A 21,373-nucleotide genomic window follows, 5' to 3' on the forward strand; every position below is an offset into this window, starting at 1 on the left:
CTCCCACAATTTCTTACGCTCAACAAAATAAAAATAAAAACTCCATGCAATGTATACCATTTGCTATCCACACCTTATTTTATAACAGGGATCATGAGTCTAATCATAGCATGGTTTACCAAAAAAAAAAAAAATATATATATATATATATATATTAATAAATTTTTTATTATTAAAAATTAAATTGTTTGAAACTGCAGAGAAGGTGAACTGAAACTAAAAAAGTAAAAACAAAATATTGTAAAGGAAAATGGTAAATGAAAAGGGGTAAGAAATGCTATATTAAAGTGGAAACATAAAATTAAAAGTTGAAATGTAAATGCAAAGACAACTGACGGTAATTGATTGTGTTTGATTTGGTGGATATAGTTTACGTACAATATTGTTACATTTAACATTTATAAGCATAAATGAACTGTTAATTTAACCTAACCATGTCTAATATGTTCTAAAATATTTAAACCCGTGCATAATGTTTATAATAATGAAAAATCATAGTTGACTACAATAGTATAGATATTTTTCGTGACAGCAAGTCACGAGTAAAGATGCATGTATCGAACAATTAATTAATTATGATATTATCAAAAGTTATTATCAGGGTCTATTACTTATATAATTATCTTTAAAGGGTGAATTGGGGTTTGATGTATAGTTTAGACATGAAGTTAATTAAAAATAAAATATCACTTTACTTTTATAATGACTGATCTAGTGAAAGTTATTACCTCTCTATTAAAAACAATTAAAATATTTACTTACCACTCGTTTTGGCCTTGTAACAAAAATTCTATTTTTTCAAAATTGGCTCTTTACCATTATCTTCAACTTCTCTTAATGTATAAGCTATTCCAAATCAACATTCCTAAATGTTGATAACAAATAAACTAATTAATTTAGCTTTGATCCCTATCTCTAGATTATAGGAAGTAGTTATGAATTTACTTATTATCCACTTGCCAAGTTAAAAGTCTTTCAACTCTTAAATTTATGTACAATAATTGAATCTCTTTTTTAGCTCAATACGATACCTTAAATACTACCTTGATTGAATGTAGCCTAAACATAGCTCCTTCAAGTCATCATCTAAAATAGATTGGGGTAATGGCTTCTCAATTAATATTCCCATCAATTTTGACCAATATCCCTACTTGTCAATCAAATGAGTAACGTACTTGTAGAACTATATAATAATTAGTTGTTTTAAGTTTACTTCCTAAAAACTAAAAAGAAAAAGAGTATTAATTAAAAAAAATAATCGAGAAAGTATGGAGAATAAGAAAAACATATGCCAAATAAGTAATTCTAATTTAATTAAAATATTAACATGCTTTATTAATTTTCTTGCTGGCTTTTTTCCTATATGAGATGAGACATTTAGTGAATAAATAAAAAATAAAAAATAATAAATAATAAATAAAAGATAAAAAATATTATTAAGACAATGTAAATAAATAAATAAACTATTATTTAATAATCTATCTTTATACAAAAACCCAAATATTCATCTTTAAGCTTGTCACCAAAATGGCTTCTAAAAAAATATATATAACTTTTCATCAAAATAGTCCCTATTACGAATTAAATTAAAAGTGATGATTAAATATTTTAGAAATTATTTCTAGGACAAATTATTTTTTGTACACATTTATTTAGTGATTTTTTTTAAATATTAAAATAACTAGTATTTTGGTACATGTCGTGTACATTGTAAATATTTTTTATATAATTTAAATTTATGATAAATAATTATTTTTAATAAATATATAAATTATATTATAATTAAAATATGTAATAAACATATTAATTATATTTTAAATTTTAGATTTATGATAGATAATTTAGGTTTAAATATGTTTTTGTTCCTATAAAATTAGTAAGTTTTGATCTTGATTCTTGTGAAAAAATATTATTTTTCATCACTATAAAATTAAAAGTATTATTATTAGTCCTTATTATGTGAATATTTTTAACTAATTTTTTTATTTGTTTATTAACATGTTAAGTGATCATCATATAGATGTTAGTCACAATTTTTAGTGAAATCATGTGATGTTTAATACCTCTAAAAAATTTTAAAGACCCTCTAAATAGATGTTTTTATTTACCTAAAAATGATTTTTAGGGACTAAAAATTATAACTTTAGATTTTAGAGTGATGAAAATCAAAAAGAATTATTTTACAAAGATGAAAATCAAAATTTACTCATTTCACAATAACCAAAAACAATATTTATAAATTTTAAAAGGATAACAAATTATAAGGATCAAAATCAAAATTCACTTATTTACATAAATTAAAAGCATAATTAAGCAATATTATTTTTAACTATTCATAATTTCTTTTAAACAATATTGAAAGTCAAACTAGAAATGAAGGCAAAAATAATAGATGCAAAGATGTAAACAGTCAATAAAATCAAACATATAAATAAAGATAAAAATGAAAGTGGTTTGAAATAATCACATTTTTAATAGTTAGTTGTTAAATCAAATTAAATTAAAACTAATATCTAAAAGAAATATAGAAAAATAAAAATTAAACATGTCTACTATGTTCTAAACTATTTAAATCCGTGTTTATAATAACGAAAAATCAGAGTTGATAAGGCAGTATACATATTTAATTTGTTCCTGAGTAAAAATGCATGTATCAAACAATTAAGATTTTTATCGATTCAAAGGTATGTTCAGATAAATTCATTCAGAAACATTTTTATGAAAAAAATATAATAAGTTTTTTTTATAAATTAATTTATAGAAACTCTTTCCTATAACATCTCAAAAGTTATTACAAATTAACTCATGCATAGGTTAATTTTAGTGTACATAAAATTTGTTTCATTTTCTCTTCCTATTTTTCTTCTTTCAAAAGTGTTCTAAAGAAATTTATTAAAACATGTCTTTACTCATTTGGGCATGTCACATTTTTTTTTATGTATCAATTATAGGTTTTTTTTGTTTAAGTTATTTTTTTCTCTATAAAATCACTTCTTTTCAATAAAATAAACACTTCTTTACTTTTTATGTATTTGTCTAAATTTATTTTTTTAAAAAATAAACAATTTTCTGTTATTTTAGAAAATAACTCTTATCTATTTTTAAAAAAATTAAAAATACTTATTTCAAAATTTAAAAAACAAATGCTCGATATTATCTTAAACTCCTCTTATAATGTATTAAGTTATGCCAAATCTACCTTCATAAATATTGCTAACATGTTTTAGCTTTAATTCCTATATTTAAATTAGAAGTAGTTATGAATTTACTTCTTATCCAGTATCCACTTACCAATAATTTAAGAGTCTCTTATTTAAATTTATCTACAATAATTGAATCTCTTTTTTAGCTCAATAATATACCTTAAATACTACCTTGATTGAATGTAACCTAAGCATAGCTCCTTCAAGTCATCATCTAAAAATAGATTAGGGTACTAATGGCTTCTCAATTAATATTCCCATCAATTTTGACCAATATGCATACCTACTTGTCTAACTATCACTTACCTGACGTACTTGTATTGTAGGAGTATAAATTATGAGTATTTCTAAATCCTCTGAAAATTGCAATCGAAATATTATTCAAATGCATGGTAAAATTTTTATTATATTTAAATCATTAATTAATATACTGTGTCAGAATGTATTTTGGATAATATATACTTTCAGAGGATACATATCATTTTCGATAAATTATTACTACCTGTTTTGAGGTTTACCACTTTACCTCCTGTATATAAATATTTAATTGAGAAAGCACGAGAGTAAGAATCCCATATTCTAGATAAGGAATTATAATAATTTAATTAAAACACTATCAAACTTTATTAATTAATTCTTTTGCTGCCTTTTTCCTATGAGATGATACAATATTTTGTGAGTAATAATAAAAAGTAATAAACATTAAATAAAATAAATTTTTTATTATTAAGACAATGTTGCATAATAAAATAAAAATAACTATCATTACATAATCTATCTTTATATAAAAATTCAAATATTCATCTTTGAACTTGTCACCAAAGCGATTATAAATCAAAAATAAAAACGTATAGTTCAGTTGATAACAAAAATGAGAACTCGAGTTGTTTGAGATTAATGTGACAACCAATTTTTTTTTTATAAAAAATATTAAGGTTATACATATTACTCTGGATAATACTAATAGATCTACTTCGTTTGGTTGAATAATAAAGTGCACAAGTTATTATAATACACTTTCATATTGATCAATTTCAATATATAGATTAAAAAAAAATTACTCCCAACAATCAAGTTGAGGGTAAAAAATTTAATATATAATATTTTAGATTTATAATGAGCCACTTAAATTGTGATATAATATTTTTTTAATTATTGATAATTTATTTTAAATAATTATTAAAATTAAATTTAAATATACATATAAAAACTAATTGAAAAAACAAATAATTAATAAATATACATATAAAAATAAATTAGTTAGAATACTACATGTATCGTGAAACAAGAAAAGAAAAAGAATAAAATTTTGGTATGAATTGTAAATTATAAAGAATAAATTAAAAAAGAAAGTAAAAGTAAAAATGTGGTGGCATGGGCACATGGCAAGTTGCTTCCCTTGATTTTGATATATGCAACGATGACGTCATGCCTCTCCTATTCCTTTCCATCAACAAACCCTTTCTCAACGCTCAACGCAACTTTTAAATGAACCACTTTTTTTCACTCTCTCCACCTTTAATTAATAATCCTCCCTTCCCTTTCCTGTCATAACGCCGTAACGCGTACTCCCGCTGGACCCTGCTGTCTGCAAAACACCGTTTCCTTCGTATGCTATAACTTTTTATTCATTAACAATCTAAAACATTTTAAGCTAATAATGTATATATACATATTCAAATTATTAAAGATAGTGAGAATATATATTTTTAACTTTTAGATAATGGGGAAATAATTTAATAAATAAATTTTTATTTTTATTTTTATTCTTTCCAATTATTATTTATCAATTTTATTGATATTATTATAAGAACTTTGACATGGAGTAAATCTTCATTTATTTCATAAAAATTTAATGAAGAATAACAAGAATAAAAATGATATATCATGATTTTATTTTATAAATCTAATAAAAATAATTAACATAACTAATTAAACTAAAACACACCTTTTGATATTAGTGATTATGAAAATTTATTTTAAATTTGAAGATAAAAAAATATCGATTTTAGAGGATAAAATACACCTTTTAAGTTTTAATTATAAAATTATAATATTGAATATAAAAAAATTAGTTAAAATTATTTATTTATTTATTTCATTAAATTAGCTTGAGATATGTCCAATTATCTTTAAAATAAATTATCAATAATTAAAATAATCTTATATCATAATATAAATTATTTATGTTAAATCAAAAAATATAATTTATATTTATAAAATTATTTATTTATACAAATTTTAAATTTAATTTAATTTTGATATAATATTTATTATATATATAATTATTATAAATTTTAATAATAAAAATAATAATAAAATATTAGTAAATTATAAATTTAAACCAACTATCGCTAAAAAAATGAGTAGAAAATGACGATTTTAAAGTGACGGATTAATTTAACCGCCATTATTTAACTTATATTATGGAATTTTTAGTAGCATCGTAATATACATGTAAATTGTGACATTTAAAATTGCTATTTTTTAAGCTGCTTATAATTCTTTTAAAAAATGACACTTTTAACTGTCATTTATTTTAATTACTTTTATTTATAATTTAATAATATTAATTTTTTTTTTTTTTACCTCCCGCTTGTTTATTTTGGTTTCCCCTTTCGCTTTGTAACCCTAAAACACTTTCACTTCAAAAAATTTCCCCTCTTTAGTTTATTTTTCACTATTTCACCATTCTCCCTTCGCATTCACCACCATAGGGTCTCAAGCTTTATTACCTTGCTCTCACGTAACATAATTGAGTACAAGTAAGTTTTCAATTAACATTCATTATTTGCTCTCTCTTTTTAATTTTTGAATCAAAGAAAAAAGGTTGTTTGGGTAGCTGCGTATATGTGCTTATGCTCGTTATTGGCATATATGCCTTGGGTTATTTGCATAGCCATTAATGAACACCCGCCGCAAATTTGTGGTCGTGCAGCTAGTGCTTGAGTAGCTAGTGAAGCCACCCATTGGTGTGCGACCTAGGAGTCTTCATAAAAAATTAATGAATGTTTCTTATTTATTCTAGGCAGCAGATGTTGGAAGTAGAACTGGAACTGCATCACCAAGTAACATGAGAAGATCATCGGAAGGAAGTAATGTAAATTTAGAGAGTGGTCAAAATACCCCTAGTTAGGCATATGAATAGCTTCACTTATGGATTTTGGAGTTACTAGATTTTGATTTCTTGTTATTTGAAGTCTTTGAAGTACTTAAACTACGTAGATTTTGTAAAAGGATACTATGTTTGAAGTAGTTATACTATTTTGATTTCTGGCCATTTTAAATTTTAAAGTAGAACATATATTTTAATTGCAAATTAAAGTAACATTTATTTTTACAAAAAAAATTAATTATTAATTGAATTTGTTTAAATATTTTAATTGAGAAACTATGAATCAAAATATACTATTTAAAAATGATGACTTTGAAGACTATATTTAAATATGATTCTAGTTGATTTTAGCTTACATTGCAATATACATAGAGAGAAAAAATTGTTAGTTCATACAATTGTGGTAGTTAAAACCACCACATATTAAATATAAGAATCAACTATTTTAAAAAATTGTGACGTTTAAAGACGATATTATTTAAAAAAATAATGACGGTTATAAATGTCACTATTTACATAATAACATTATTTCAAATAAAAATTATGGCACTTTTAACTGTCATATTTTATCAAGATACATCGTCGTTTTTTAATATGTATAAAATGGCGGCTAATTTGGCAGTTGACTGATACTCGCCATTTTATACTTTGTGGCGGAAAGAATTATGGCAGCTTGGGCAACCGCCTTTCATGTGAATAATGGCGGTTCAAACCGCCGTTATAAACAATAAAAAAAACACTATTATTTACTCATTTTTTTTTGTAGTGTATTCATCTCGAGTCTTGCTTGACCTAAGAGGAAGCGATTGTCCAGTATGTTGCAAGGACACACCGTAATGCCTACTTTGGTAGATAATACTATATTATTTTCTCATTTGTAAATTATAAATAATGATTCCTTTTAGTTCCAACTTAAAAAGCGTATTATTCATTTTCTTGACTTCGACATGCATGCAGTAGATATACACTTAATAAGATTATTGTTTTAATAGCAATTAATAACATTTCAGCTATCTTTTATAATAAAGGAATATTTGTCATTTTTTATATTATAAAATGCAATTTAGAAAAGAAATTGTGACACCCTTTATCCCATATGTACATAAAATTAATAAATATGATACTAACATTCTAAATAAAATAAAACTCAAGGTAAAAGTATTACATTAAACTCGAATCTCAAAATGACAAACTAAATTAAAGAGTGATTACAAAGAATTTGAACCTAATGCTTAGATAACTTTAAGAAAAGAATATAGATCCCTTATATAATTAATAAAAAAAAGAAATTATAATTAATATCTTGATATCATATTTTATCAGAGCATTCCTAACAGAATATTAATACCTCTCCATTATCATAATCAAATTCAACTGCACATATACAATAAAACAAAAGATACCAAAAAAAGGAGAATGAGAAACATCTCACTCTAACTAATGGTTAGATAATCACACACACAATAAACACAACAATGAACATGCATATAATTCAATAGCAAACATTCCACCCATAGATTATAATAATCAAAATATTATACATCAATTCGCATTATGTAGCAATATCATTCATCACATCTTAGCATAAATCAATTTCATAATTCAATGGGTATGTTATATTCATGCAATGGATAAGACTCTCCTAAACTATATGCATGTGGAGCTAGTAAAATCACTTTATTTTAGTTCAAAGACATGAATAGCCTAGGAGAACATGTCAGTCATAGTCATCATAATACCCTACACTAGGAGAAAATACATTAGTGATGCATTGGAATAGTTATGTTAGCCAAGTTTGACCTCAAGTATACAACGTGGCGAAACTAAGACTCCCAAACCTATCTCCAAGGTTGTGAATCCCCAAGTTTTTACACAGAGGAAACTTTCTCTGGCAGCATATTTTACACTGTACCCATCACAAAACACGTAATGCACATGATGAATGTCAAGCAAACTCTATGAATGATCATGTCAATTTCATTCACACCCTACACATATACAACTTCACATCACATTAGTCATATCCCTACTATGCATGATCACTTGCAATTTTTTCACATATCACATATCTCACAAGGTTATGAGTTCACATTAGCATCACACACGTCTACACTTTTCCACACTACACACGTGTTTCACTTATCACAATCAACTAATTCATATGGTTCACTTATCAAAGTTATTCACATTAATCCATTAATCCTTAGTTGCAAGAACAAAAAAACACTCGGTGTGGGGTTCCTTATTCTTCAAACCTGCCAAGGACAACACGAGTTTGTTGTCCAAGAGGCGCGACAACTCCTCCAGGTCGGCAATGCCGTCCCTATCCGAGTCTGACAAGCGCACACAACTCGACCCGTGAAACTTCATCGGGCTCTCTTGCCAAAAGAAGGGGAACCTTGACTCCGCCCCATGATGGAAAACCTCCTCGGTCATTGGATTATTTTTTATAGGTCGGATTCGAAAGAACTCCTCCTTAAAGTTCTTATAAGATTGGGAGTAAAGTTGGAATAACCCCCCAGCCTTACTCCCACTCAGAGAAACCTAACCTAGAGGAGGCTTACCCAACTTAAGTTGGTAAAAATGAAGAAAGATAGAAAGCAACATCCTCATCCCTATGGCCGAGCGTAAAACTTGGAAGGCCCGCAAAAATCCCTAACTGTTGGGATGCAACTGACAACGGGTTACAAACCTCAAAAACCCAAACTTGAACTCGGTGAAGGGCAGGCAAACACCGAGGTCCCTAAATAAATAGCAGTACATGTAGAAGAATGAGGTGTTCACAGTACCCGCCATATACACACGCTCCCCAGGTTGGCAAGGCTCAACCTGGAAGAGCTCGGAAATGGGAGACCTACTAATCACGAGTGAATTGCACGCAGAGTTCACATCGTGGTAAGCCATGAACCTACTCTCGAAGATACCCACATCTCCCATAACCCACTCATACCCAGGGACGGAGATGGCAGGGTGTGAGTCCTTGGGGTTATTACCCCCCATTTTTTTCTTAGGCTCGCCGTCAGCGACGACCACTTTTGCCTTGCCTTTCCCATTGGCCTGCCCAGAGGCGGCCTTAGGAGGAATCGAGCCCTGACCACCCTCACTGGCCATCACTCACAATACCACTAACGGAAAGGGAAGAGGAAAACGAGGAAGAAGAAGTACCTGGTACTCCTTGACCAAATGACAAGACACCGACGACGAAGGTTTTAAAGGGAACAACGAAGAAGAGGAAGAACAAAGAAGAAAACGCACAGAGAAAACAGAGAATGCGAACGGGAAAATAAGTACACGATTGAGACAGGAACTAGTGTTTTAAAAAAAAATGAGAAAAATGACAAAGGAAGCAACACATTTAATAGGGCTCATAATGACAGGGTACGCCCCATCATTAGAAGCCGCCACTCTTCATTACAAGCCGCCCTTGCGTTTCGCGAAACGAGGCGACACCTCCATGACACGTGGCGCTTCACCCAAGAGGCAGAAATGAAAGTCACGACCCTTCACTCACTCGACATTAACTCTTCGACCCGAGGTCCTCAAAGCTCGGGGGCTAGTGTACTATCCGCGTCAAGCACCGAGCTCAAGCTCGGCATCCAAGCGCCACACGACATCGGATAGGTGCTACAGGACGTCGGCCAAAGCAGAGGTCCACTATCTAATGGGCCGCGGCCAACCTCAGGCCCAGATCAACCTTATCCTCACCTAAGAGGAAAACCCTAATTTACATCAAGGTACGTGCACTATATATATGAGACGCCTACACTATCAAAAACTAACTTTAGCATTAATATCTTTTTTGCAGGTACCACCCCCACCTCGGAAGTCGGCGTACCCAACATAGGAGGCTTACCAATCTTGTCCAGCAGATCGCCCCTCTCGACCGATCTCAAGTAAGAACACAAATAATCTCAATTAATTTAATTAAGATTTTTTTAATAAATTTATTCCTAAAAAAGTTTGAGATGTTACAACAATTATTTTTGTAGTCTTTGAAATTCTAGAGTGTCGTCATAATAATATCTATGATTAAAAAATAACCAATAAAACTTTGAAATTAAAATTTGTAGTTCTCACATATAACTTTTTTTATTATCATTATAATTCATAATGTAATTAATAAGAGGAAATAACATAACTAACATAATTATTTTTTAGATATTTATTTTACATTTTATATTTTTTAAAAATAATATAATAAATTAGTTAAAGAAAAGCAAAATCTTTACTTTCCTCTATTAAAACTTTTATAACTTGTTTGGTAAGATAGAAGTAAAAAGTTGAAAATAAAAAGAAAGTTAGTTTTAATATATTATTTGATAGGAAAAGAGTAAGATAAAAATGAGTATAATTTAAATGAGTATCAAAAACAACGTTTTCCCTCTTGAAAAAAGGCAAGTGATCAAAAATTGGTTGAATGTCATGAAAATAGACATTGAATTCTAAACTTTCACTAATTTTGACACTCGATGTCAACGGACTCTCGCACTTTTAATAATATTTTATGAAATGTAAATTTAATCGATATAACTATTATATTTGTTGATATTGTATATTCATGATCATGTATATTAAAATTGAAATAATTTAGACTCTTTAGATAACTTATCTAACAATAGATATTTACACGTGTTTTGAATATCATTTTATACCTTAAAATAAAGTGACATAATGAATTATCAAATGATTTTAGAATTGTATACAATTCTGTATATTTTATCTAATTAGTTATATCATCAAATACAACGGTTGAATTGATTGAATTTACATTTTATAATATTTATAAATGTGTCATTTAACTAATTTGACATCATGATATGACATAATACACTCTCTCTCTAAACACACACACACGACATCATGATATCAGCGGACATAACACACTCTCTCTCTAAACACACACACACACACGCACACACACATACCGGCAAGGACGGAGCCAAGGGGGGACCTACGGGTGCCACGGCCCCCCCAACAATTTTAATTTTTTTTTATATACATATATATTACTATATGGCACCCCCTATTTTTAATATAAACTCATATGTATAATTAAATGAATAACCCAAATTTATTTTTTTATTCAACTTTTGGACTTCTGGTACGGCCTGCTATGTGGTATCACTTTGGAATTTATTCTCGGCCCCCCCAGTATTGAAATCCTGGCTCCGTCCCTGCATACCGGTGTCATAGTTGGTAAAAATTAGTAAAAGTTACACCGGTGTCATTATAACCCTCCTCATATATATATATATATATATATATATATATATATATATATATGAGGAGGGTTATAATGACACCGGTGTAACTTTTACTAATTTTTACCAACTATTACACCGTTCACACATACACACACAGGTGTAACTTTTACTAACTATTACACCGTTCACACACACACACACACACACACACACACACACACACACACACACACACACACACACACACACACACACACACATATATATATATATATATATATATATATGAGGAGGGTTATAATGACACCGGTGTAAATTTTACTAACTATTACACCGTTCAATAACTTTATATTAAATGTGAATTTCATAAATCTAATCGTTAGATTGAAAGTTCATGTCACTTTATATGTGTATATCAAATTTTGTTAAAATTGAACAACAACTTGAAGGTAATCAAAGTGTTCATATTTTAGTATATTTTGAAATAAATATATTACGTTAATTTTTTTTATAAGAATGAAGTATTAAATCATCTTGGATTAATATAAAATTTTTGTATATATGATCTAAGAGTAAATTTTTTGAATCTAACGGTTGGATTTACAAAATTCACATTTAATATAAAGTTATTGAGCAGTGTAATACTTAGTAAAAGTTACACCGGTGTTATTATAACCCCTCTCTCTCTTTATATATATATATATATATATATATATATATATATATATATATATATATATATATATATAAAGAGTGCAAAATTTTATATTAATCCAAAATGATTTGTACTTCATTCTTATAAAAACAAAATTGATGTGATATATACATTTCAAAATATACTAAAATATGAACACTTTGATTATAAAGTGATATGATCTTTCAATCTAACAGTTAGATTTACAAAATTCACATTTAATATAAATTTATTGAGCGGTGTAATACTTAGTAAAAGTTACACCGATTTTATTATTACCCTTCTATATATATATACACACACATATTGATTATATGTATAATTTGTATTTATTTTCCAAAAATAAATAATTTAAACAATAAATGTAATAATAACAATAAATATTTAATAATTAATGTTGTAAATTAAATGACTTCTCAAAAACATTAATTTCTATTTTATTTCTATTCAATTTTTTTAACTAAATAACTTGTATTTTTACTTTATTAATTATTTACTTATTTATATTCATTTTTTTTTCTCTCTTTCCGTCTCTATTTTTTTTCCTTTTCAAGCAAGCATGCCCAGGCGTGTAAATGGGTCGGATTTGGCTGAGTTTGAATGAATTAGTTACCGGATCCAATCAAAATTTAACGGATTGGGTTGGATGGGATTTGTGCAAAAAAAATTTAAAAATCGAACCCAATCACGAATGGATTGTGTTGAGTTGGGTTAACTGGGTTAACATAAATCTTTCAATTTTTCCTATTTTTATTTTTTTTAATCAACATATACAATCATATGATCTTTACTTTTTGATTTTTTTTAATCAATGTATATATAAATAGAAAGTACAAAAGGTAAACATATATATTGCAAAGTTTATTTTATCAAAAATTAAACTTTTTAAAAAAAATAATTCATTATTAAGGAGTATTATTTATTACATATGAGAACTAATCTCCTTTAAAAGTTTAATAAATATCAAATAAATGAACAACTCTTTTAAATTTATATTTTATACATATGATAATTTAAATATATATTTATTTTATGAAAATATAACTTTTTTTTAAAATATATTTTTTGGAATATATATATATATAAAATGATAGTGGGGGCAAGTGCCCCCACTCTTCACCACCTAAATCCGTCCCTGGTTGCAAATACAATGTTATCAACCTATAAAGCAAACAATGATACAAATTAAATTCTAATTTTTTATTTATTAATTTGTTACATTATTATCAACTCAAAAAACCAACATTAACGAATATAAAATAAAATTTAAAATAAATATATTATATTATTACAATGTTATCAACCTAAAATACAAAACTTATTATTAAAAAAGAGTAATAGTGAGTATTATTTTTAAAAAATAATCATTTAAACATTATTATTATTTTATATATGATCAGTTATATTGAGTAACGGGTTAAAAATATAAAACCTATTACCCGACCCATATAATGTCGGGTTTTAATGAGATAGGACTGAATCTGATCTAAACATTTAAAAAATTCAATTCAAATTCATTAGGTTGGTTTGGATCAATTCGAGTTTACGGATTACGTCCTTACACACCTAAACATACCTTAGAAAAAATAGAATAAATAAATATAAGCCGTGCCTTGAAATTGAATACAAAATAAGGCGTGAACACGGGGTGGATCTGAATTCGGGTTGGTGGATATAGATTCACATCATGTTTTTAATTTATATTTTCAAAACCCATTTAGAATTCGGGTTTTTCCATTTTTTTTTAGAATTTTAGTTTCTATCTGTTAGTTTTTTAAAAACATTTCATTTAGCATTTAAAAAAAATAAAGATATAATAAATTACATATTATAATTAATTTTTGTTTAACACTCATTTATGCAATAAAAAATTATTTGTTAGAAAAAATACAATAATAAAGCAAAACAAAGAGAAGAGATAAAAATGGAGTAAACATAAATATCTTGAAAAAGTGTAACCGAGTCTAGTTTCTCTTGTTTATTGTATTCAATTTCCTTGAATCTTCTCTCACTTAAAAGGCAAAAGTTTTAACTTGTGGAATGCATCACAATTTTCTTACACTCTTTATCAAATAACTTTTTCCCCCCTAAACATTCACTCTCTTACCTCATCTTTGTAGTTATAACACTAAGCAATTTTATTTTAATTCTATTTTTTTTATTTATTCTTGTTTCAGATTTCCTTTTTAATTTGTCTATTTTTTTCTTATTTGTCTTCACTTTATCATAATTAGGTGAAATTAATAGATAATTATTTAAAAGAGTGTGAGATGTTTGTGATGAAGAATAAAAGATAAAGAAAATAACTAAATTAAAGATTAAAAAAAATGCATATATAAGGACAAAATAGTTTGCCCACATGTTTAAAGACAAAATAATTCAAATAAATATGTACGTAAAATAAAAACCTATATTTAGAAATAAAAATTATTACTAAATTACATATCCTTTATGATAGGTATTTTTTTTTTATTAATATAGTTTATTGAAAAGTATTTCTGAATAAATTATATAAATGAATTTGATATTATATATCAATTCAAAACTTTAAAATATTAAATAAATATATTTTTTAATTATATATTACTCAACATCATATAAAATTCACTTGATACTTAAACTCTACCATTCCATAATTACACGTGTAAAAAGAAAATCATTTTACTCTCATGGGGTGGACCCAATATTGACAGGAGTTATAACTGCTTGTTAAAAAATAAATAAGAAAAGGTAAAAAAAGAAAATTAAACATAGAAAAAAAACGGTACTCCACTTTAATGATGGCTAAGCTGTCTTTGGTGAGGTGTGATTCGTGTGAACGCGGAATGAGATGGTCAAACAGGCTTCGCAACAACGTTAAAGACACCGATACCTGAGGGACGGAGCGGGCACGTGTCTTGTGCAAACAGAGGAGGGGCGCGTGTCAGTGCCTCATTGGCCCGCACTTTAATGATGCCAAAGCTGTCTTTGGTGATGACAGGAATCACTGTAAACTAACCCGTGCTCACTGGCATCACAAATTTCAATTCGTTTCACCCCTCATCAACTTGCCCGGCTCCTATATAAGCAGTGTGTGTTAGAAAGACAAATCCAAGAGTGACCGAGAGATTCACCAAACAACACTTTCACATTCTGTGCTTCTCATTCTCACTTCTCCTCCTCTCATCTTCTCATCTTCTCATCTTCTCATCTTATTCTATCTCTTCCTCCCCCCCCCCCCTCTGTAACGCCCCGCTTCTCTGAATCCCTTTCTGTTAATCATCTGTCTTTCAAAAACTAGTCATTTTTTGGGTTTGCCTCTATTCTCACAAAGATTCAAACTTCAACAAAGGATTTTTCGAAAGCCAGGTGTTTTCAGAATCGAGATCCAGGTTTTTTTTAATCAGCCACGAGGGTTGTTTTTGATCCCTCAAAGCTTTCTTTTTCTTTTCTCAATTTCCTTAGATTAAAGGGGTTGTATATTTTAAACCTCGTCTAGGAAAGAAATTAAATTTTTTTCTTCTTGAAATCAAATTAAGTTTCCGGTTTTAAGAACGCAGGTTGATTTTATCTAAGATCTGTGTTTAGTTGGAAACAGTACATGGCAGCTACGATGAATTTCTACAACGCAGCACAAGATCCATTCCGAGGTGAGCTTATGGAAGTTCTGGAACCTTTTATGAAAAGTCCTTCCTCAACTCCTTGTATTGCTTCAGATTCACCTCTCCCTTCAACTTCTACTTCATATTCATATTCTCCTTCAGCTTCAGCTTCAGCTTCAGCTTCACTCCCTCCACACCCCAATTTCTACGCAGACACCTCCTCCTACCTATTCCCCACAGCCACAGGGTTTTCCTCATCATCTCAAACCCAAACCTTAATCGGCTTCCAGCAGCCAAGTGCTGCGCTGGGGCTGAACCACCTAAGCCCGTTTCAGGTTTCGCAGATCCAGAGTCCCTCACCCTCCCTGAGCTTGCTGGGCCCGAAGGCCGTCCCGATGAAGCAAGTGGGCGCGCCTCCCAAGCCCACGAAGCTGTACCGGGGCGTGAGGCAGAGGCATTGGGGGAAGTGGGTGGCTGAAATCAGACTCCCGAAGAACCGAACGAGGCTTTGGCTGGGGACTTTCGACACCGCGGAGGAAGCAGCTTTGGCGTACGACAAGGCCGCGTATAGACTCCGAGGCGACTTCGCGAGGCTGAACTTCCCGAACCTGAAAGGGTCGTGTGTGGGCGAGTACAAGCCTCTGCAGTCGGCGGTTGATGCCAAACTGGACGCCATTTGTCAGAACCTGGCTGAAATGCAGAAGCAGGGAAAGGCTGAGAAGGGTGGCAGGTCAGCCAAAAAGTCTAAGCTTGGTAAGGAGCCTCCCAACCCCAACCTGGACCTTTCCTCAGTTTCCTGCAAGGCCGAACCTTCCGCTTCCAGTGAGGGCTCTGCGGGTTCTTCTCCTTTGTCTGATCTCACCTTCGATGTTACCGAGCCGCAATGGGAGGATCCTTCCGCACATTTTCATCTCCAGAAATTTCCTTCTTACGAGATTGATTGGGATTCTCTCTGAACACTCTTATGTGCCTAATGCTATTGCTATTGCTAGGGCTGGTGCTGCAATTGAGTTTTTGAAGATTGCAGTGCTACTTGTAGGATTTTAAGTATTATCTTAGCTTTTTCTTTTTTTTTCTTTTTTCATTTGCATATTGGCTATTTTTACCAATATTTTGTAAATTTCTCTGCTTTGGTCAGCTGGTTTTTTTTCTTGCTTGACCAGGGAGAATGACTCCGGGTTAGATCTTGTCTATGTTTTCGTGGTTCGTCAAACTATGTAATGTAATTCAATTCTATTTGTATCTCAATTTATGAATTATCAATATATTTGTATTTCAGTTTATATATTGTGGCACTGGCACTGGTATTGTTTTTCAACTGGTTCTTATGTAAATCATCAATTTTATTTCCTTTTTAGCAATTAAGGGTGTTTGTATGATTTTATTTTATTTAATGATTTTGGGTTTGTACCAAAGAGACTAACTCCGTTTTGGTCATCCGTATATTTTACTTTCATGCCGTAATGGAGAATTTTTGCAAGATTGGTCAATTTATCCTAGCTTTTCCTTCTAATTTTAGCGTTAGTGGAACAATTTGTGAGGCTCATTAAATTCCATGAGGCATCTGGATTTTAATATCTGATGAAGTTTAATTTACAAGTTAACGGCTATCTATACCTGCAACTTATTATACTGTGAACACGGTTTGATAGGATGTTGTGATTGTGATTAGTTTATGTTTTATAGTTTTAAATTTAATTTCCTTTAAATTTAAACTAACTCACTGAATCATCTCCAGTCTGATTTGTTAATTACTCTCTTTCTATATGTTCTCAAATCATGAAAATGCGTGTGCGAACAGGACATAAAAAATCTTCATTTTGATTTGTTTTTAAGGTGTTAAACACCATCCATGTGAGGTGTGTCGGAATTATTCAACGCAGATTTTAGCTACAAATTCACATGCCATTGAGGTTGAGATTCTTGTTTAGACTTGCGCTGTGCAACAGTTTCAGTTTGTATGTTTCCAATTTTCACTAGAGTATAGTAATCATTTCGTATGTATCTATATCAATTCTCTTGATCCGTAGGGAAGGAATACGCGAAAAATAACAAAATAATAAACAAAAGAAGAGAAAGAAAAAATAGAAAATTAAAAATAAGGTAAAAATTCTTAGGTTGTAGATACAAAAATTTGTAAAACGGAGAATGTTTCTTCCTTATCTTCTTTTTTTTTTTTTGCCATATCTTGATGTTAAATTTTAAACAAAACTAATAATTATATATATATATATATATATATATATATATATATATATATTCAATTACATAATCATTATTACCTATTTCTATTCTCTCCATATTTTGTTGGCACCAATAGACTAAGTATATAAAGATAAAAAAAACAAGTAATTAAAAAAATTAGTGATGTGATATACATTGTGTTTGATACTGTAAAATTTACAACCAGGAGGGAAGTGCGCATTTGAACATTATTCATGCATGCATATTTGGAATTATAGAAGTAACATGAAACTGTGAAAAACATCTGTGGGAGAAAGGACACAAATTTTACATGTTAAGAAGGTAGATTTGAACAAATTAAAGTTATTATGTAGGGGTGTGTCATTAGAATAATACTTCTTACAAATATTTTTCAGTTTCATACTATATTTCTGTGATATCAAATATGCGTGAATAATGTTCATACGCTTACTTTTCTTTCTTTTTTATTTTTATTTATTATTATTATTATTATTTTTTTTTGTTGTAAATTTCATGCTACCAAACATAATGTATATAACATCATTAATTTTTTAATCACTTATTTTTTTTAATCTTTATATACTAGTCTATTGATGCCAACAAAATACAGAGAGGATAAAAATAGGTAATAAATAAAAATTGATAGGTGTTTGATAGTGTTAAAAATGAAATAATAGTATTTGTCAAATACTTATTTTTTTCCTATCTCATTTCCATCTAATTTTTTTTCCTTATTACTCATTTTTCTCCACCACATAATCTATTATTTTTTTATTACATTTTTTACTTTATTTTTCTTCTTTCCTTTCTTAGTATCTCTCTCCTATTTCCATTTCATACTACTCCAAAACGAAGGCATATAATTATCATTATTCATGTTAAAATGGTTAAAAATAATCAATTTTTATATATTACACACAAATAACTATTTTATGTGAGGATATTTTTAGAGATTTTTCTTTGACAATTTCTTTTAACTTTTTTTTATCTAATTTGTTTTTTATTCATTATAATTTTTTATAAATTAAATTCTAATATTTTAAAATAAATTATCGATAAAATAATCTTGTGTTATAATACAAATTATTTATCATAAATATAAAATATAGTTTACATGTTTAAAAATATATATTTTTATGAATTTTAAATATAATTTATATATTCAAATATATATATACATAATTTAAGTTACATATAATAAACATTTAGTTATACAATGAATATGCTAAGATACTAATTAATTAAAAATTATAGGTTCCACATTATTAATCAACAAAATAAGAAATAATGGATTAATTTTTATTTCAATAATTAAATAAAAATTGATAATTAATTATTTTGTGAAAGATTGTTTCTTTTATTTCTCTTAAATCAAATAATCTTATTTTTACTTTATTTTTCCTTTATATTATTTTGTTGGTTTTCTTTTTGCTACAAACCGAAAACTAAGGAGGGAGAGAACAACGGAAAAACACAGAAAATGCAAACTACTTGTCTTACCAAATGTCCCATTGTCCTTATTTCTACTTTCCTAGCTACCTGATGTCTCTATTTCTGTTTTTTTTTTTTTTTATTTTATTTTTTTTATTGTCTATTTTTTTTCAAAACAAATACACTCACCTTCTTTTCACCTGTTAACGCTGAGAAATGTTATTTGATTTTCAAATTTTGTTGAACTTGTCTTGGAAATCGGAAGTGGAAGTACTAAAAAAGTTGTCGACGAAAAACCTGAAACACAGCATGCGGGCATGGGAATCTATTCATTCTCGGACCGTGAAATGTGAAAACTAAACATCCAGTTATTCCATTCACTGAACCTTGCTTGGGACCGAAACACCACCTCCCTATCATCAAAAACCTTGTCCTTATCTTCACAAATTAATAGATACAAAACAAAATATGCTTTCACATGGATCACCATCACATTTTCCCCCACCCAGATACCAAACTCAATGTCTTTAATTAATATATATTGTACATACACTTCTAAATTTTTGTACATGGTTAATTAGGTTATTTAAGCTATCATCCCCGACGAGAAACAGTTGTATCATTTTAAAACATTTTTTTAGGTCTAACATCTTGATATGCTCAACTTTCTAAAAACTCTCACTTGGCACATGTAGTCATGTAGATGAGTTAGTCACTTACGTTGCATTATCTTTAATTATAGTGAGATACTTTAGCTTTAATAATGAGGTTTTCATTGTTTAAACTTTGATGTGATAATAAGTTCTAATTTCTTTATCATGTTTGAACAACTAGAGCAGATTAATAAGTTATATTTTGAGAAGTGTTTAACTGTTCGAACATCTTACATGTGATCCATATATTCTATTGTATACAGGAAGGATAAAGGAACAAGGTCACAGAGGAGCTAGGCGACTATTTAAAACATGCCTCTAATATATTTATGTTAATTTGTCATTTAGTAACAATCAGATATTGTCAGCATCAGAAGTTAATTAGATCGTCTTTGTTAATAGTCTTTTATCTAATAAAAGTTAAATGGTTTGTCATTTAATGTTTTTATAAGGGTTATAGGTTTTATTTAAAAAGTAAAAATAGTACGCATAATGCATTATATTTTTAATGTGAGAAAATTACTGCATGTCTATTTGGGTTAATTTTCTCGTAAATTATCACATTACTGCAGAATTGTTAATTAACAAAAAAAAATATTATTACAAACATAAACAACATCTGAACCAATTATTAGGGACCGGATATCAGACACGGAGTGATTGAATTAAGACAAAATCTCCTTTCTTTGATGCTTTCTCACTATTTATTTGTATTTGCATTAGTTTTAAGTTTTGAGATCATTGCTTGATAACTATCTGTACTAATCTTACTAATATGGTCTTAAACGAAAAATTGACACTCCAAAACGAAAATTTCTACTTTAACTAGTTGGAAAAGCTTGAAACAATCCTTAACCATCATTTTGAGTCAAAATTGATGACATGAGGACCAATTTGAACAGGGATAGCTAATACCAAATCAGTTTGAAAGTACCCGTATCTGGCCAAATTGCTGCTCTTGCATTTCCTAACTTTCGAAGGTAGCATGTTCCCAAATTAGCTGAATGAATTAAGCATGTGAGTTGAATAAACCAACTATTATTTAGAGGTTATTGAAAAATTGAAATGTCTTAATAATTGAAATTTCTCAAAAATTAGAAAGGAGGTGCAAGCACTTAATAGAGGAGGGAAATATGGGACAAAGATGATGCTAATTGAACATATCTAACTCAATAGTATTTTCTTTACGGTTTTAACACTTATATATCTAAATTATTATTATTTTGTTTAATAATGAGTTTAATTTTCATAAACTATCAATATAAATAAAAAGTGTCTCATTTAAAT

At 28.6% G+C, this 21,373-nt stretch overlaps 1 protein-coding gene across 1 annotated transcript; it reads left to right on the forward strand.

Annotated features, from left to right (window-relative positions):
• The first annotated feature begins 15,284 nt into the window (after positions 1 to 15,284).
• LOC109795228 (ethylene-responsive transcription factor RAP2-13) lies at positions 15,285 to 17,080 on the forward strand. The gene has a single exon (XM_020354666.3). It carries the CDS (start codon positions 15,797 to 15,799, stop codon positions 16,751 to 16,753), a length of 957 nt encoding a protein of 318 aa, XP_020210255.1. The 5' UTR covers positions 15,285 to 15,796; the 3' UTR covers positions 16,754 to 17,080.
• The last annotated feature ends 4,293 nt before the right edge of the window (positions 17,081 to 21,373 follow it).

This window comes from Cajanus cajan, chromosome 9 (genome assembly GCF_000230855.2).
Source record: "Cajanus cajan strain Asha chromosome 9, NIPB_CcT2T_4, whole genome shotgun sequence".
NCBI classification, from domain to species: Eukaryota; Viridiplantae; Streptophyta; class Magnoliopsida; order Fabales; family Fabaceae; genus Cajanus; species Cajanus cajan.